The sequence below is a fragment of the Phalaenopsis equestris genome, unplaced genomic scaffold, assembly GCF_001263595.1.
Source record: "Phalaenopsis equestris unplaced genomic scaffold, ASM126359v1 Scaffold000402, whole genome shotgun sequence".
NCBI lineage: Eukaryota > Viridiplantae > Streptophyta > Magnoliopsida > Asparagales > Orchidaceae > Phalaenopsis > Phalaenopsis equestris.
In genome coordinates this window covers 1,752,716-1,773,516 of record NW_018164844.1, presented here as the reverse complement: position 1 = coordinate 1,773,516, position 20,801 = coordinate 1,752,716, and the positions used below count along the sequence as shown (strand labels likewise).

At 37.2% G+C, this 20,801-nt stretch overlaps 1 protein-coding gene across 4 annotated transcripts in view; it reads left to right on the top strand.

Moving 5' to 3' along the window:
* Positions 1-20,801, top strand: part of LOC110026799 (zinc finger CCHC domain-containing protein 8-like) — a 69,152-nt gene that overhangs the window by 21,606 nt on the left and 26,745 nt on the right. For all 4 annotated transcript variants that reach the window (XM_020727937.1, XM_020727939.1, XM_020727938.1 and 1 more), the window contains 2 exons: positions 2,192-2,267; positions 13,315-13,398. In XM_020727937.1, the coding sequence (XP_020583596.1) occupies positions 2,192-2,267; positions 13,315-13,398 (160 nt within the window). The remainder of the gene's footprint in view (positions 1-2,191; positions 2,268-13,314; positions 13,399-20,801) is intronic.

Below are 20,801 nucleotides of genomic sequence, written 5' to 3'. Positions count from 1 at the left end.
AATGATCTTTCTAAATAGCTGGATAGCAGTGGAATGGCTGCTTCCCAAATCCCAACCACCTAATAGCGTGTATAGTTTTTGATGCAAGAATCTGAGAATCTTAGGTTTAGCGTTACCAATCTTTAGATTATTTAGAGATCCCAAAACCCACCCTCCTATGAAATGAGGTAGAAAAAAAAAAGGTAGATTACTGAATTCAAAATCACCAATTAAGATTAAATCAGAAACAGAGAACTTGACTTGGCTTGTTCCTGAACCACTAAATTTCGGATTGGCTGGTGCTAGGAAGGCAAAAGATGCCTTTACTGGGAAGGACTGGCCCTGGAGCAGTGGCGAATTCTACGTAGAGAGTCCCATCCAATCCACGTACTAACCAGAAGTCCACCAAGGGTTTTAATACCTTGGAACCTGTAGTGTATTCAAGTGAGCAGGACGTTAGATTACTGGAAATTCTTGGATTCACTAATGATCAAATGAATGATTGCTGCCTCAAATAGCATCAACTACAATTTGTTCGATCCAATTCTTGGGGCTTGGATGTCTAGAAGTCCACCATTGTCTATTTTTTGGAGGGATTCTTGAATTTGTTTCACTGTAGGAATCCAAGACCCTCGTTGCCATATGCTGGGATTCTGAACTAGATTTCTGGGTTTTAGGCAACACTTCCCCTGTCTGGGACGTTGAGAAGACACTGGATTGACAGATTACTGAATTTTGAACTTACTGGAAAACAGAAAACTGCGGGCAAGAACTGGGTTGATTCCAGATCCAGGAGGCTTGGATAGTGTTAGGTTTGAAGGAGAAGACCTAGGACTAGGTAAACCAATCTTGTCAAGGCTGGACCCCACTATGGCCTCCTTCACCTGACCTTCTCCTAAATTTAAGGAAAATCCACCTCAAGAAAGGGGAAAACCAATCCTCTCACAGGTCTAATCTGAAGACAAAAGATCACAAAATAAGTACGTTTAAGCATTTATTTTTTTTAATCGAAGTAACTCTCCTATCACTAACTATATCGTTAAATGTTAGCTATGTTAGAGTAAGTCAATTCATAAAAGATTCTAAGGAGAAGCACTAACAAGTTTATAAGATTTTTCACTACCTAAAGACCTCACTAAGAAGAGTGATCTTGTTCTAAGGAAATAAAAATGATTCAGTTTGAAAGTTTATACAGGTGCCAACTATGTTTGTTTATTTATGGATAAAAGTTCTACATTTGGTTACTGTACATTTCCTCTAGGCAGTCTTATACCATTGAAGAAGCGGCACTTAATGTTTGCAAGATCAAGTGTTGAAGTTAAGTCAAAAGCTGTGCCTAGAGATATCTATGAAATTCTATGATTTAAAATAATATTTGATGATCTGAAAATTAATTATGCTGGATTTATGAAGTTACAATACCAAACTTACAATTAACATTACCGGTACCACGTGACTAGATAGAACTCATTTAAGCTAACAAACACTACATAAAAAATGGGCAGCAGTTTATTCAGCAACCCTTATATTCCTTGAAGTGATTAACTGGCAGATGTCATAACCAGGGATTGACTACCTCAAAATTTGAAGGTTTTACTTGTAAGCTGTTAATTAAAGCCATCAATTCATTAGCTTGAGTGAGACTGGGAGAGTATTGAATTTAAAAATTTTCATATATTGAAAATTTGAAATCTGTACATGTTGAAAATCTGAAAGGTTCAAGCTGTGTGAGTAGAAACCTTCTATTCATCAGCTTAAGGGAGACTGGGAGAGTATTGAAATTGAAAGTTTCTAATGCTGGAAATTTGAAATCTCTACACGTGAAAAATCTGAAATCTCCAAATGCAAAAGAAATTTGAGATCTGTTTGTTTTCTAGAAGTGCGTAATCAACTTTCCTTTATTTTCTCTTTTCTTTGTTGGTGGCTACAAATTTGCTATATTTAGATTTGATTACGAGAAATTGACACTCTGGATCTTTCCTCCTATAGCTTCCCTTATGCATAAATACTAGGTAGTTGTGACTGTCAACAATACAAGAAATTATAGAGGTGAAGCATCGTGTTTCCTCCATATATAACATTTAAGCTTTTTGTGTTCATATATGTGTGCTTATATCTATTTTTTATTTTCCTTATATTTTTTCTTTATTTTCTTACTTCGTCTTTTACTTCTACAACAACTAACTTTAAATACATGTTGAACTTTTGCCAGAGAAAGCAAAAAAAAACTTATGGAACTTATGCAGCAGTGGTCCCAATGGCAGACAAAACACCAGTCATCCTGCAATGTACAATAACTACTTATTTTTGTGTTTGAATATGATTTTTTTTAGTTCTGCTTTTTTTTATTTAGGACTTTATTTTTTTTGCTGAATAGTTCATGTTTATAGCCATGATGCCATATTGTTATGTCAATGACTTTGCATATTCTGGACAGAAAAAAAGATTGTTTTATGGACAACATTTTGTTCAGTACTTGAATTTAAAATTTATTTTATAGACAACTTTTTTGTTCAAAACTAGAATGCAAACTAGCAGTTCATTCCCTGCTGAGTTAGTTCAAGAGAAAGTAGAAGGAATTCTTTGTTTTACTGGGAACAATTGAACTAGATGAACTAGTTGTAAGGTGCACATCTGACAATTTTTATAAAATTCTAGTAGTAGGATGAGATTGATTGGCATCAAACTAACCTCAGATTTTTAACATTTGGATATTTAATTTCTCAAGTGCTAGGTAAGTTTGTCATCTTATGATCTCGATATGTTTTGCTATTTTTATTGCTTTTTACTCGTTCTCCATAAGCAAATGTTTTACCTTGAGGTTTCTTTACTTTAATACAACACGTAATATGTTCTAATAATTCATAGATTGAAAGGCATTGGCAGTTGTTTAACTCATTGCCATTTTAGAGATTTTTGGGGATACTGTGTAACTTTGTCAAAAACTTAGGGTCTGTTTGGGGCAAATGCAGTTTATTATAAAGCTGCTGCTGTTGACCTCACTTTTGGCGGAGGTCTAGTCTCTCCTTTTTGATAGCCTAGGGTCTAGACGTAGCAAACTAGCAAAGGAGCCCTCCCCACCGCTTTTCTCGAACCCGTGGGCCTCAGCCCTAGCTCTGTTCGTTCGCTCGCCTGACCCGCGTCCTTCCTGTGCCGTTGGACCTTCACTCTCGCGCTCGCCTCTTGCACGCGAGACCATCTCGAGGACGACCCATCCCCTTATCATTGCCGTGGATCTTATCCCCTGCGAGGATCTCATCCTCACTCGGGCCGCTCGTATGGGGCGTCTGCTCTGCTCGTTTCCTCGAGCCGTTTACGATCTTTCGATCGCTCCGTCTCCTTCTCCCGTCTATATTAAGCTCTATTTAGAGCATTTCAGTGGGCAGAAAAATCTCTTAGGGGAGAGAAAATTCTGATATTTTCTTTTCTCACTTGCTTCTTTAACTTTTTTTGTACTTGGGTTGGCTTCCTCTTACTGTTGGAGGAAGGATTGAAGTTGAGGAGTGCTTTTAAAATTTCTGTGTTGCTTTTTGATGCAAAGAGGTACCTTCTTCCCCCCTCATGTGTCTTGCTTCTTTTCGTTTTTCCCTCTGCCGAGCCTTTGAGCTTGGTGTTGTGGATGGGATAGCATGCTAGGGGGATATTACACTTATTTTTGAAATATTTGTTACTCAAGCATATAGAAATGGAAATGTGAGCATGTTCTAGGAGTTGGAATTGATTACTTGCTTAAAGTGGTGAAGCTATGGCATGTTTCTATTTATTGTAGCATATTTCTATTGGAAACAATTAGCAGGGTTGAAACATGGCTTTGAGACAATGTTAACTTCTCTTGCAAGCATGTTAGGATATGTATCATGAAGCTTTTCATTTATTCGTATCTAGCATGAGACATTGGAAGATTTATTTGGTCTTTCACGCATGTGGAAGACTCGTTTTTAGCATCTTAAATTCCTTTTTGGCTTAAAAATGCATGCTATGAAGAAATTCATCTTGATTTGGGAAAGTTCTACAACTGTTCTTGTTCGAAACACGTGGTGGCCCTATGTTTTGATGTTTTGATGTTTTGAAGGCATGAGGATGTTTTCTAGCTTTTGTTGTGGCCGGGTTCTGAGCTTTACTGTGGCTCGATTTGGCTCCTTGTAGCTTTTCCTTACTTGAAATACATGTTGTGAGAAAATCTATTTCACTTGGAAATGTCTTATATCCTGCTTTGATAGTTTGGTTTGGCTCCTCGAAGGGGAAGGGAACATCTTTCATGCTTAGAACAATTATATTGATAGCTTAAAATATTTTTCATGCTACTGTTACAGTTTAAAACATATTTTGGCTCCATATTTTGACGTTTCAAGGGCATATGGGTATTCTTTAACTCTTGGATGGCATGGGTTTTGATCCTTTACTATGGTTGGGTTTTGACCTCTATTGGTGCTCAGTTTCATTATGAGGTGGCTTTGTTATTATGGTTTCTTTATGGTTTCATTTGTTGGCCTTCAAAGGTTGGGTTTGGTCTCTATTGGAGCTCGGTTTTCACTTTGGAAGGGTTGGAGGTTGAGCTTTGTTGAGACTTGGCTTTTGGTTTTGGTTAAGGCTTTGTTCTAATTGTTTGAACTTCATTTATGGACCTTGAGGGGTTTGTTTTGGCTTTGTTTGGGGGCTCAGTTTGCTGGTTTAGCTCCTACTCGAGAGCCTATGTTTAGGCTTTATACTTGTCCCTACTTGAAAGTCTTGGTGGCTGCCCTGTGCTTGCTTTTGTCTCTACCCGAGGGCTGGCTGGGGGCTCGGTTTGGCTTGTCTTAGGCCCTTACCCGAGGGTCTAACTTGTGTTTTTTTGTGTTGTTTCTATTTGTGAGCCTTGGTGGCTATCCTGAGCTGTTTCCTACTCTTACCCGTGAGACATATCGAGGGTTGTTTAATTTGATTTGGTTCTTCTTCTTGGGCTCGAATTACTTGGATGATTGTCAGCGGATCAAATTTGTCATTTCAAAATTATGATTATATTTTGTACTTTCTTATGTATATCAAAGAGCCTCATGGAATTGATTCGGGTTGTCTTGGCCGCGAGCCTTTCTTGTGCTTGGGCTGATTTTCCTTACTTTGGCCGTGAGCCTTGTTCAGTGGGCACTGGCCTTGTGGCCTTCGGTTTTGCCCTCTAACCGTGAGATCAATAGGCATAGGTCTGCTTCCTTTTTGTCCCCCACCCGTAGATTTGTGTTGTGTTGGGTTCCCGCTTGCCATCTGTGGCCGTGAGCTTCCTATATGAATTTGGTTTGGTTTGTTCTGGCTCCTATCCGTGAGCTAGTTTGGAACTCGGTTGTGCTTTTGTTGGCCTTACCCGTGACCCTCTACCCTCTTTTGGCCCTGTTTCTTGCCTTGACTGTGAGCCTTTCCTGTGCCTTGGGTTGCCTTGGCCGTGAGCCTCTTTTGACCCTGTTTCTTGCCTTAGCCGTGAGTGCCTTATTCAGTTGGTGGACTTAGTCGTGAGCCTTGGTGGCTGCTTCCTCTTCTCTATTGACCCTGGTCGTGAGCGTTTATGTGGCTTTATTGGAAGTCTCTATGTTTATTTGATATCTGAGGCTATTGATTAATTTGGGAGTTGGAAAATTTTAATTGTGGCATAAGTTTGGGAAGTGCAAGTGGTGGCTTTCCCTGGTTCACTTTTCTTTTGTTCGATTTGTGGAGTTTGGAAGATTTCCAAGTTTTTTTTTTATTATTTTGGGAGAGCATTTAGCTGATATGAATTGATTTCATAAGAAGATATTTTTGGGGTTTGGACACCGGCGTTAGGAGGTCATTTGTGGGTGACCGTCGTATTAGTTCGGGCTTGTTCCGATTTGTTCGAAACAAGAATTGGAAGGGACACCCTCCTCGGGTCGATCCAGTTCTAAAAGAACGAGCAAATGGTATCCTTTCGGGTTGATTCAAGGACCCTGGGCCCTACCTTTTCAGGTCTTTTCATTCCGAGTTTTGAGGGCTGATTCATTCTCCGTCTTTTCGGTGCTTTAGGTGGATCAGTGCCTCCTCTCTCTCACCCCATTTTTGTTTTTTTTCCTTGTTTCTTGATTTGATTTTTGGTGCTTATGTTCGATACCTATGTGCGATACCTAAGTGTCCATGTATAGCCTTTTGCTATACGTGAAACTATCAAACAAGATCGCAAGTAGGTCAGTTTTGTTTTGGGGCCTAGGGCGGTGATGACAAAGGCACAGAGGTGGTAGAGCGAAATGATATTCCATCCTACGACATCGGGACACCCCCACGGACCCGCTGAAACGTAGGATGTAATATCATTCACCGACATAAGACTAGCGGGAGTTGACCCGTATCTTCTTAGGTTGTTGGTAGTTCTATGCCCGACAGTGTGATCGACTCGTGGACAACTACACTTTTTCAAAACTAATAAAAACAAATTTGATAAGAACGGATACACCTTTTTCAAACAAATATATATATATTTTTTGCTACAAACAAAATTGATACAACCCACTTTTGTATGCTTGAAATCTATGTGCATACTAAAAATATAAATTTTAAATATATTTTAAATATTGGTTGTCCACCTGTTGATTACCTGTTTGGGCTAAGGAGTACCCTCCTAAGTTAAGTTCGATAGGACACCCTTCTAGTTGAGTGGCGGGTTTTATACATCCGGGTGACCGAGTAGCCTTCGACGACCCTCGAGTACAAACATATATTTGAGCCTAGCCCTGACCCGAATGCTTGCGATCCCATCTTTTCAGACTTTTTCATATGTTTTATTGAAATTTTTCGACAGAGCACTTGTGGTCTTTTCTCCGGGATTTTCCCGAGATTTTTTGATGATTTTATTTGAATTGTTACCCGTCGATTTTCTCGAGCTTTTCTTCATGGATTATTCGTTAATTTTTCCCGAGTTTTTCATCGTGGGTCGTTTACCGTCTTTTCTCAAGTTTTCTGGGTGACGTTTCTTTTCTTCCTTGCTCTCGTTTATATATTGCATTTCAGCTTGTTTCCTCAATTTTTTCAATTTTTTTCCTCAATTTTTGTTATTTGTACCTGTTGCATCAGCTACATCTAAGGAACAACGGATCCCCCATGTATGCAGGTTTGATTTATGTTTACAGCATGTTACTTTCTTGAAATCACTTTCCTGCTATACCATCAACTTTTTCTTTACACCGCATGATGTACTGTTCTCTTTACTGCATACTCTACTGCTTGTCTTGTGCTACATACTCTATTGCCATTTTATACACTGTACAATTTCAACATGTTCCCCTAGAATGTTTAAAGAACTATAACCATAGGGCCGCTTGATTTGACATCATAACCTGACACCCTAGAAAATTTGGAACTAGCGCGGTGGACAACACAACCATCTTCAACAGCAGAACATGTCTTCCCCAGCTAAATCATTCCATAGAATTAAACAACAATTCATAGGATTTCGAGGTTGTTTGTCTAGTGCAACATAAATCCTCAACTTTTCGTTATACATTTGTACAGTTCTACTGTGCAATCTAAGCCCTAACTCGTTTTAGGATTTCGAGGTTGTCGTTCGTCACGACCTAAATCCTTGTATCTTTCAGGCTGTTTGTGTGATTGTTTCATACGAATGTAAGCCCTAATTAAATAAATTTGGCAGAATGAAACACTTGAATAATTTCTCCTCAAAACTGAAGCCAAACCATAGGGTAGACTGGGAAGCACCGAGGTTCTCCTCCGGATCTGTGACATCTCTTAGTTCTTTCTCCTTTATATTCTACAATAAATGTTCCAAATTTGAACCATTCTCCTTGGCACACATCTTTATCCGATTTCGTTGAAAAGTCTTATTCTTTTGACCTTTTTGAAGATAATATTTTCTGATTTTTATTGAAAATATTCTCAGGTGACTACGATTGTTTAAGATGTAATTAACTATAAGAGCTTGCCCTTATAGGAAGCTTTTCCGAATTTCCGAACCCAGCCTAAAATAAACCCTATTTAATTTTTCATATTAAATAAGAGAATTTGTCGGCAAACAAAACAGTTTCGCAAACCAAACGGATGTCATATCCTTCTTAGTTTATTTGATCGAGCCTCACACTCAAGTCTTGTGTTTATCCTTCGGGATAGATACAGGATTTGAGGTAAAACGCTCTTTCATTTAAACTATGAAAAATATAAGGCCAGTTTGATTTTCATATTTTTCTAAATTTAAATCTATATGTAAATTAAACGTCATTCCGAAACGGGCGACGTGATTTCGATTCCGGTGACCGACAGCTTCCTACGGGCAACTCCCCCAACTTTCTTTTAGTGCCGGCAACTGCGCAGCAGTTGTGCCAAGAAACTGTTGCGTAGAAGTTGCTATGGAGAAGTTGGTTATCTATTTGTTGTTTTTGCAGTTTTGCTGCAGCTGTCCTGCAGTTATTTCTGAAAAAATGACCTTTATGCCCCTGTACTATTGTGTTGTTTATAAAAGAACCAATCCCTCTAGCACATTTCATACGTAAAAACAAATATCCAGTTTAAATGTTACAAAAATAAAATAGTAAGCAACACAACGATCAAAATAAAAAAAAAGACTTTTAAAATAACAATTAATAATAGGATAATATTATTTAAAAAATTGCAGTTGCTTAATGTCTCGAGATAATCTTTTCTCAGAAGAAACTCTGCACGTCTGATCACTATCGGCTGTGAAATCATTGAACCGATTTGACCACCTAAATAAGTTAAAGTTTTATGTCATTTTTCTTGGACATCTGTAAAATTATCTTCCATTGCCATGTAGCGGTCGCAAAGTAAGCATGAAATGTTGTAGTCTACAATAACAGTACAATACTATGGAGGTATCGGAAGTCCTCGAGCTTTAAGTAAATAAAAAATAACTGTGAGGTATAAGGTTCTTTTGGATAAGAAATTCGACCTTATGAAGACAATAAAACCACAAAGTACAAAACCTTAGCTGCAACATTAGTAATAAAGAATAGTAAAAATACTTAACTCAACTCAAGTTTTATGAAATTGTGAGGTTCCAAAGAATAGAGTATAAATCAACGAATCTGTCACTACAAGAAGACAATAAACCTTGAAAAATATGGGTTATTGGTTGCCTTTAAACCATATAATACCATGCTTGTATTTGTCAGATATTCATATCACCCAAAAAATTCATCCAAATGAACCTTATAGGGACTGAAAAGGAGAGGAACTTGGTTGCCTTAATTAGGATTTCACACGTGTCAAGAACCAATGACAACATATAGGCCATTTAAAAGAACTCATAAGGTCGAATTTCGTATCATAGATCTCCAAAACAAAAATAAAACATGCAATAAAAATTTACCATACATATTATACCAGTTGTCTCATCAGCTATCCAAGTGGGAAAAAATTCATGGAAAATAACTGAAAATAAAAGGTCCCTAAGATTGAGATTCAAAATGCACATTTCTTAAATAATCATTATGATTAACAAAAATTGTTTTCAAAACACATTGGAAATAAACTAATAATAAAGAAATAAACTAATAAAGAAACATACAACATTTTTTCAACCACTAACAATGACATCTGTGATTCGCTTTCTCATTTCTCTCATTTTCTCTGGACCCTCCCCATCCTTCGTACAAGACACAGGCAAATCACTTTTTGTTTATGATATAGCTTGTCCGAGGCGATATTTATATGTTTGAACAGGGACATGTGAATGATCTTCATCTGCCCTATTGAAGTCAATGTTACTGCTTGAAGGTTGCCGTCGAATATATTTGTAGAGAACCGTTGTATCGACCACAATCTGCACTTGTTTGCTAAATGGATGACAAAAGTGAAGCACATGTTAAAGTCACATACAACCACATCATTTCGTATTTGTGTATCACATCACCCGATGAATGCGATCATTATGCTATTCGACACACCTGCATTCACATGTGATTCATCAATCGCTTCAATGCAATTCTAAAGCACTTAACAAAAGCACTTGAATTGCTTTGCTCAATTAAGTTCACGTAAGTATGAAAATATTGATTTACCTTAAAATATGACGTAGAACATAACATGTCTTATGAGATTTGTATGGGGGTTCTTTTAAATGTTGGGTCCTCGGGTTTGATGATTTCTAATGATAAACTGACCTGAGCATTCAACCCAATTGAAAAATGTCTGTTGAACGTTTCAGATGAGTACTAAAATTGCTCCATGATTCCTCTCATAGATTCATTCCGTGATAAATTTTAGAGGTTTATTGCTAACACATCTCTGGAAGTAATCCTGGAGGAGTCATGAAGTTCATGATTTTGATACAGTTTTTCCAATAGATCGTTGAATACGGGCCGAGTCATTCAGACATTTTGCTAAATCTTGTTGGGTGATCTGCAAGTAACTCCCCAACTCACTTATCACCAATGTATTGAGATGTCGTGCAAGGAGAGCGAGCAATATATGAATTGTAGTACTCATACATTAAGCATAACACAACTGAAATTCTTCTTCTACATCTTTCTCTATTCATGCATTCATTGTTTATGCAGCTACCACGTATAAATAACTCCAAATTAGTTAGAGCATATTGAAGCAAAAATGTATCCAACAAATAAAATTAAAGCATATAACATGTCCCCTCCAGAAAAAAAATAAAGTGTTCAACAAATAAAATTAAATTCATGCATTTCGGTTGTCATGGAAATAACACAAGTAATTGAGCCTACTATCAGGGGTCATCGACATAAAGAACTCTCTCTTTATCGGGTCTTCAAGCAACTTCATAGAGAACAAGTAATAGGTCATGTTTTACTGAATTGAAGTTGCTTGTGATGTGTTAGGGCCATTGGTGCATGAAACAACTAACCCTCTCTCGCTTGGGGTCTATGCATGATTTCCCATGGCCATGACTCAACCATACATATGATCCAACTTTTCTTCAAGCTCAGGGTCAATGCCGTTAAATTTAATTTTTTTGACATTTGACACGACCACAAATTAATGAATAATTGATATGTTGATGTAACTGTAAGAAATATAAATGGTGATTGACATGATGTTTCATAAATTCTCATCTCCAATCTCTTAGCCCATCATTTCTTCGAAGCATCGATGATTCGCTTTATCGGATCTCAGCCCAAGTCCGTGGTTCCTCGCTTCTAACTCTTTCTATATTTTCCAGTTCTTTTTTAATTGATCTTACTTTTTTTTTCAATTGCATTCTATCATATTCCCTTCTTATGCTTTACTTGACTTTGTTATTATATTCTGCCAGCCCTCGTTGTTAAAATAGATGATTGGTCTATTTCCCAAATCCATTTCTTTAAGGTAGAGATCACAAAATATTAACTTAATCTCGTGACAGACGAACCAATTTCTTTTTTCTTAACCATCATGATACTAGCATGATTAGAGATAAGAAATATAAATTTGTGACATTCAGTAAATTTTTTTTTCATGAAACAGAGAAAGTAAAGTTTTAAAAACCCACATTTGAAAAGGTAACATAATAAAATAGATAATTCAACACCGCTCCAACACCACCAACAACACTATCACCACACTAACAATACACCACCGCCACCACTCTCATCTACACACGCACCACCACAACAACACTACCACAACCACCACAACCAACCCAACACGCTATCACCACTACTCCCATCTACACACATAACATCACCACCACAACCACCACCACAACCACCACAACCAACCCAACTCACCATCACCACCACACCATCTACACACTTCCACAACCACTACAACCAACCCAACACACTTCCACCACTCCCACTACACACACCACACCATCAACACACTTCCACCACTCCCATCTACACATACCACACCATCAACACAAAGCCACCCCTTCATCATCAACACCAACGCATCACCACCCCCACATCATTAACACCAAGCCACTTCCACCACACCATGAACACACCACCACCACTCCCATCTACACACACCAACACCACCACAACAACACTACTACAACCACTACAACCAACCCAACACACCACCATCACCTCTCACATCTACACACACCAACACCACCACAACAACACTACCACAACCCACCCAACACACCATCACCACCACCACCACCACCACCACAACCACAACCACAACCACAACCAACCTTCCCACAACAACCATAACCAACCCAAAACACCACCACACCACACCACACCAACAAGCCCCAACCACCACACCATCAACACTACCACAACCACCACTCCCATCTACATATTACCACAAGCACCACGCCAACAAACCAAACCACCACATAGCAACCCACATAGGCCACAAACCACTAATAGCAACCCATCAAAGAGAATGGCCGCAAAACACCAATAGTCACTCACATAGACATTGGCCGCCAAACACCAATAGCCACCCACATACTTCAATTCCTCCACAAAGTAAAGCCAAAAACAGCAGACATCATCACCAGAATAATGTAAACTTTAATTCCTCCATAGAGAAAAGCCATAAACCGCAAACATCATCACCAGAAAGTTGAATGCTTCAATTCCTTCATAGAGAAAAGCTACAAACCACAAACATATTCACAAACAATCAAAATTAAATAGAGCATTACCAAAACAACAAAGATCAAAGGGCCAAAATTTCAAAGAGCTAAGGGCCAAAACCAAAGGGCCAAAACAACAACGATCACAAAGAACCAAAATTCACAAAAAGGAAAAAATGCAACCGGACATTACCCCCATTTGAAAGCACATATTCATAATTTTCCATAGAGCATAACCACAACTTAAAAACAACTAGCTCGAAGTTACAAACTGCAAAAAACAATATGCATAATAACAAAAGAGATGGTAGAAGTTACCAGAGGGCAACAGAGAATTAGGGGAACCAACCAAGAAAGCAGTGAAGCCGTTTTCCCACCAGGAGAGAGGATGAGCAAGTACCCAGAGAAGAGGCATGAGAGAGGAGTAAGGAGAGCTACGCAGAGGAGATGAATTTCCCAGGGTAGAGGTGCGAGAGAGGAGAAAGGGGAGTAGGAGAGGAGTTACCTAGGGCCAGCGTCGCGATTTGGGTGAGGAGTTAGGGTAGAGACGCGAGAGAGGAGGAAAATACCACATAGTTTTGTAATAAGCCAACCGAAGAAACACGGGCCTCAGTCTGCGTTTCATGAAATTATTGAAATAAACTGCCGCACCGCGAGCGTTTTCAAAATGCGTTTTCGAAAAGCACTATATATCTGCTCCACAAACTAGTATCATTGCATTTTTTGTGAGTATAGCTTGTTTGCCACACCAGCGAGAAGGGAAACTTGAGTGCACTAAGGGAAACTTGAGTGCACTGGTCTTGTAATTGTATGTCTGATCTTCCATTTTGTTTTCTTAATAGGTGCCTGAAAATGTTGCATTGGAATCCGGAGAAGATACATACTATGCAGCATTGAATGTCGGTTCAGGGAGGACTAATGCAGTGGTAACTTTATTCCTGGAAACATGCACTTATTTTACTATCAATGCTTTTAACCTTGTAATTTGTTAATCATTTTTTTAAAATTTGCCAATTATATTGGGTTTTTAGATGCGAGCATAGGCCCTGATGTGAATTTTGCAAAAAATCGTGAATTGAATGCAAATTTTGAATTTTACTAGTCCCAAGTCTCCAAGTGATGGAGGACATCTTTGGTTCCCGTTTTTATGATGCATAAGAAAACACAAAAAAGTCAAAATTTGAAGTTCACCAACTCTTAGGTACGTAAAAGCTTTCTCTTTTAATGGAAATCAGAATATATATAAAACTCCTTCCAAATGATTATTTAATGATCTTACAAAATTAGAATTTTGCAAAAATCTGAGATCAAGCAAACAATGTGATGATTAAGATTCACACCACTTGAAAGAAACTTGATTATAACATACTTGACCAATTCTCATTCACATACTAATTCAATTACGAATTGGTTAGATGAAAAAGAACGAGTATAACAACCATCCATTTCTTTCTATGCTAAAGGCGAAAGCTTTTGTTCAAAAGTTATTATTAGATTTGTATTGCATTTTGAATACTTCACATCAAACTAGCACATGCAATTTTGAGAAAAAAATTGGAATTTTATTACCATTGAATGATTTTTATATGATTAGAGAAGATTCTTATTTATAATCAAAATTAGATCTGTAATTTGTTGTCCTAAAAAATCTCAAAATTTTAAGATAAGGAAATTTTGAATTTACAAGGAGTCACTAGCCCGATTTCCCACTATAGTTGCAAGTATATATTTCATCAATCAGTAGTTTTCTGAACCTCGTTACAATATACAAATCACATATGGAAGGAAGCCAACTTGCATCTGATACAGTATAGGGCGGACATATCGCAGCATATCTAACAACAACCTATAAGAAAAATAAAACACTGGAGAACCACAGGCAGTAAATCAGTACCAATAACAAAAGTGAAATTGTCACAATTTAAATGTTGTAAAACATCATATAAGTCGAAACCAATCAGCAAAGGATAAATATAAGACGCATTCAACAATTATGAAACAAGCAATCAATGACTATCTAGTAAGTGACCATTGGCTGTTAGCGGGGATTTGACTACAACATTTATGCCTGCTCACCAATTTTGTGACAACTGAGACATAGCCTAGAGGTAGTAACCTTCCAGATTACTGACTAGATTGAAGACCTTGATGTGCTCCATAGGGAATGATAAATAATCGAACAAGGAATGCAATTCAATGTATACTTCTAAATTTGCATCATTTTTTCAGTTTGTAAAAATTTGGCTTTAACAAATCAAGAAAATCATGGCTTAGTTGTGTTGTAAGTATGCCCATCATTGTAATGCACAATATACTTGAGTACCTCTAATAAGTCCTATCAACAATGAAAACATCTTTCTCTTTTAGAATTGCTTTCGGAACAAAATGAATGGATATTTTACTAAAGTGCTTGGTGTGAATTTATAACGAGGAAATAGAAAGAGATCAATCTAAATTATTTTTAAACAATTCATGAAATGAAGTCAAGTTAAATATATACAAGACTTGATTAATATCACAATTTGTCAAAATTTTTAATTTATAAGTATCTGAAGTCATTCCTGTCTTGCATTTAATCTCTTAAAAGCTACTTTAGGAAACCTCATGGGATTCAGATGTACCATTGTCTTTTCATTTGGTTTGCATTTCACGTATTTTGTTCGCATCAGTTGTAGACTTATTTTTATTGCAATCAACAATCAAATATTGTGAATATCTTTTGTTAATCATGTAGATCAAGCTAATGACTAGTATTATATGGGGTAAGATATGAAAATGATACTTTCTATGCATCAGAAGTGATGATGATTGAAATATATGATCAAGTCCAGAAAGCTGAGATGATAAAGAAAAATCAAAAGCAACCAAATGACGTAGATTTTCTATACTAATATAGATGGATAATCCTTTTCAAAATTCAACCAAAACGGTTTTAAAGTTAGTAGTGATGAATTATAAATTCTTATTTTCATCTGGATAGTTGCAGTTTTAAATTGTAGTTTTCTTTTAAATCATTAATTGTAAAAAAAACCATTGAACTATTGGCATAGTTTTACTCTCTTCCCATGGTTTTTGCATAATCAAGTCCAGAAAGGTGAGTTGATAAAGAAAATCAAGCAACCAAATGACGTAGATTTGCTATACTAATATAGATGGACAATCCTTTTCAAAATTCCACCAAAACGGCTTTAATGTTAGTAATGATGAATTATAAATTCTTATTTTCATCTGGATAGTTGCAGTTTTAAATTATAGTTTTCTTTTAAATCATTAATTGTAAAAAAAAACATTGAACTATGGGCATAGTTTTACTCTCTCCCCATGGTTTTTTTTATGAATATAAGTCAAGAAATCAAGAAATAAAATAAAACAGTTCCTTCACATGAAGTATCAAACTTCCTCTCATTATTATTATTATTATTATTATTTATTATGGTTAGAGGAGTTGGATAAGGGAAACTATGGGCAGCCCATTGGTTTGTATTCCATGTAAAAAAATAAATAAATATTTTCTATTCATGCATTTATGATAGCATTGCATGTAAATTCTTTCTTGAAAAAATTCCCGTCTTTTTTGCATTTCTAATTTTAGTTCATCTTATGCCTGGGTGAATTTTTGAACTGTTCTTGTCCATTTTAGACATTTTAAACCCATTGGCCTTGGTTGTTTTCTTTGGAAAATAGCTGGTAGTTGAGTACATTTTGTTACGGTTATGGTTTGTCAAATTGATTGTTTGTAATGTTCCATGTGCTATCCGTCATTGTTATTGTGTTTGATCAAGTTGAATGCCATTACTTTGTGGCACATTTGTGTTGGTCAATACTGTTTTTCTTAGAAAATGTCGTTTGTTATAGACTCAAAGTTCATTTAAAAAGTGCTCATGATCAAGAATAGAACATGTACTAGGTTAATAAGATCAATAAGGCTTTTTAGGATACATAGCATAGACATGCAAAATTCTTTTGTTAGTATTGTGGCTCATATAATTATTATATGCAAATTTTTTAATAGGAAGTTATGTATCTCATTTTTAAGTGAGATTGTTTTTCTAGCTGGATTTCCTTGCAAACTCAAGTATATTGCTTGAAGAGCTAAAATACTCTAGCTTAATATAGATGAAGTTTTATCGCAAAACACAATCGAACTTTCATGAATCGATATTGTCGCAGATGTGAGATTCACACTGTGAATTTGGCTGTTGTTTCCGCTCTTTCCATTAAATCCATTTGATCTTGCTGCATGCCTTTGATATCCTAGCTTGATTTGATCTTGAAGGATTTTGGCCTGGGTTATAATTAGGGGCTTTTGTGGCTTTGTAAAACAGATATGGGGGCTTCTTTTTTTAATTTTTATTTGTGTAGGTTGGTGGGTGTATTTTGTGGGTAAGTATTTAGAAATGGGGTTGGATTGATTTTTTTTTGTGTAAGATGGGAATATAATATGTAAGGATGATGAATTTGTGATAGGGTTTATTGATTTTGTCTTTGATATCAAATCATGTTGATTATAAATAATTAAAGTGTATTTTTTGGGAGGGAAAAATAATTATTCCTCTTCACTTTCTTAGAAAATGATTATAAGATAATTAGAGCAGGTTGACTCTAACATTAGGAAAGTAGTAAGATTAACCACAACTCAACATAGTAATAGAAGGAAACGAGAGTTATGACATACCCATAATTCTAACCTCTAAAACTAGAAAGTACTAATAATTTAAAATACTAAAACTAAAAACTTCCTAAAAATCCCGCCCCCCCTCCCCCTCGCCCTCACTCCGCTCAAATTGGAGCATAGATATCTATCATGCCCAACTTGCCTGTATAGTCCTTTGGTGGTGAAGGTATCTGCTATTTGTTGAGTAGTTGGGATAAATGTTATACAAATAGCTCTGCAATCAATTTTTCTTTTGTAAAGTCTCTACCAATCTTTACATGCTTTGCACGAGCATGCTGCACTGTTTATAATTGCTTTATTGTCACAATATAACTTCATTGACATTCTTATCGGGATCTGCAACACTTCACGATTTCATTTCAACCATAACATCTCACATACTTTATTAGCTATAGATTTATATTTTCGTCAGCACTACTCTTGCAACCACATTCTGTTTCTTCACCATGTAACTAAGTTTCTTCACACTTAGTTGCAATATCTAGAAGTTAATCTCCTGCCAATAACTGAGCTTGTCCAATCTACATCAGTATATGCCTCTATACTCTTTTATGTTTTCTTCAGAAAAAATTAATTTTTTGTTGGTGTACCTTTTAAATATCTAAAAATTCTATTAACTGCTTCAAGCTATTTTTCATAGGGTGAATACATAAATTGACTTATCAACCTCGCAACAAAGTAACATCTGCCCGTGTATGTATAAGTATATCAACTTTCTTACCAATTTTTGATACCTAACTGTATTCACTAGATCACCTTCCTTCCCATCTCCTATTTTTTATTTGAGATCAATTGGAGTGTTTGCAGGTCTATACCACTTGTCCCAATTTCCTTGATAAGATTAAGAACATATTTTGTTGGGAGAAATTAATTACTTTCTTTGATTGAGCAACCTTCATGCCAAGGAAATACCTCAAAGATCCTAAGTCCTTGGTTTGAAATGGTTTATCTCATATGCATCATTTCCATGAATTATGCTTTTGCGTTAAAAACAAAAAAGATACAAAACTATGCATGTATGCATCCATGATTTGCAAAAGTGACCCCTATCATTAACAGGTTTTGAGGAGTGTTCTCTTTCACTATCTACATGCAACAAAATAAACGAACCACTAAGAGCACGCTCTGCACAAAAATGAGCGGCCCTATAGTTTAACTTGATGTATGCAAAAATAAAACTTGTCTAAAGTTCAACCAAAAGGCTAAGTCTAGCATCTTGTGGTTGGTGTTTCCAAGACTTTGCATTGCTGAGCTCCAAAACTTGATGATCTTAGCGTATTCGCTTTCAATAATAATACCCTTATTTTTGAACATCAGTGGCTCACATAAATTCTGCAAAGCTTGGATAGCATGTAACTTCACATGGGAGCCATCCCAATCGTCGAACCAAGTACCAGCCGCACAAATCCCAATGCCCCACTCATCACCAAAAACCACACCCGTGTAGTAACCCCAAAGGAAAGGAGGGTCCTATCGACGTCGACTTTCAGTTGGGGGGGGGGGGGGGGGGGGGGCGGTAGAAAGCTGAATGAACTGACACAGAGGATCAGCCAGCAACACAGCGCTCCTGGAATGGAAAGGTACGGTATTGTGAGAGCTTCCAAAATGGCGGATGTGAGAATTGTAGGTGTACCATGTGCCGGACCATGAGTTTTGGCACTGTGGGCTCTCCAGCATTGGTGAACAATGTAGAAAACATCGTGCTTGCCCCAAATTCCGGGTATTGGTGGTGTGAAGGAACCACATGACAAGTTTGTACATTTTGGTATTGTGATACCACCCCATCCGCCCATGAGTTCTTTAATCCTGCAAAACATTAAGCAGTTAGTTGAAATATGATTTATGTCTTCAGTCTCCTGGCAGCCCCAGGGACACTCCATCTCATTGGTGATGCCCCTCCTAGCTAGCCAAGCCCGGGTCAGGATGGCATCGTGAGTTGGCCTCCACCAGAAAAAAGAAACACTCCCTTGGGTGCAAACCCAGCTTCCCAATTCACTCCAGCGTGCTTTCAGGTTGCGTGAAAGTAGCAGCATGAGCAAGCACGGTTATGGTTCTCCCAGAGAATCTCCGATTGAGCTCCATGGTGTCATCCGTATTTTCATTGTAAATTCTGGTTTGGAGGATTTTGTTCACCAAGTCTATATTGAAAACTTCACAAAGACCCTGATTGTTCCATTTGCCTTTCGTTATCTGTGCGGAGACTTTCATACCTTAAAGCTTATCAATGTAAACTGGGCATGGCCATTTATGGATGGGTGTATCTGTGATCCACGCATGGTTGCTAGCATCAATACTGGACCCATTCGCAAATTGCCATCTTTTAATTGGCCGGAGGAAATTGGTCTGCTCGCATAAAATCTTTCACATAATTGAGATACTCCATTTATATTCCATGATATCCAAGTGCTGCCCATACTTAATTTCCAGACATTTGTAGAGCAAGGAACCCTTGTCATGTAAATAAATCCAGGCCAGCCGTGCACAAAGTGGGCCACACCAAGATTTCCAATCCCCCGAGCTGCTGGGATAAGCAAAAGAGTGTTCCGTGCAATATAATGAATGCCTTGCTGATTTTGAATTTTTCTCCAAAGGAATTGCCTGCATTGCTTTTCAATTTCATTTAAGACACTGCTTGGCACTTCAGTATCTGTGTAGAGGTACATCGGCGTAGCTAATAAAAACGAGTTGATCCAAGTAGCCCTTCCTGCAAGGGAAAGATGTCTATTCCCCCAAGCGTTAATGGTAGCAGCTGTTTTTTGGAGAAGATGTGAGAAATTTGCTTTGTGAAGCTTCCTCAGAGCTAATTTGATACCGAGATATTCAATCTAATCTGCTTTATTAAATTTCAACCATCGCAAAATCTTCCGCTTTTTCCAAGCAGATGTGGCTTTACTAAAAGGAATAACCGACTTAGCCGTATTATTTTTTTTTTTTAACCGGTCGAATCGCGATATTCTCACAAAATATCCATAAGGTTCTTGGCATCACTCAAGTTATCCTCCGAGAATCATCAATGTACAGTAAATGAGAGACCAAGGGGGATCCACTAGTAAGGGAAATGCCAATATGATGTACCCTTTGAGATAGATAATGGGCATCCTTGCCTGAAACCGCATTTGGCATTGATCCAAGGAGTCAACCTCACATTGACAAGTAAAGAGAATTTCAGGTGTTCCACACAACACAAAGCCCATTTAGTGAAGATCTCCGGGCATCTCCAAGCCTCTAACAACCCAACGAGTGGTCCAGCTCATCTTTCCATAAGCCTGCTCCATATCAATTTTAATGGTCACAAGACCCATCTTGGCAGTTGAATGCATAACCAACAAACACATTTTTTGTCTCAGGATTCAAATTTTCCTTAATTTTTAATGCGAACAAAAACAAGACACCAAAATATCTTTAGTGTCAGAGAAGATGAGAGCCGTTACTTTGAAATAAATTTTTTGAAAAACATTAAAAAAAATTTCAAAATTTAAAACCTTATTAAGTATTCTATTTTTGAGAAATGTAACAGTACGAATGACTTCACCTCAAAGATATTTTGATACCTGATTGGTAAATATCAATGCTAGAGCTACATCCAATAAGTGTTTTTAATTTCAGTCGCGCTATTTTGTTGTGGTGTGTAGACAGTAGAGGTTTGATGAATTA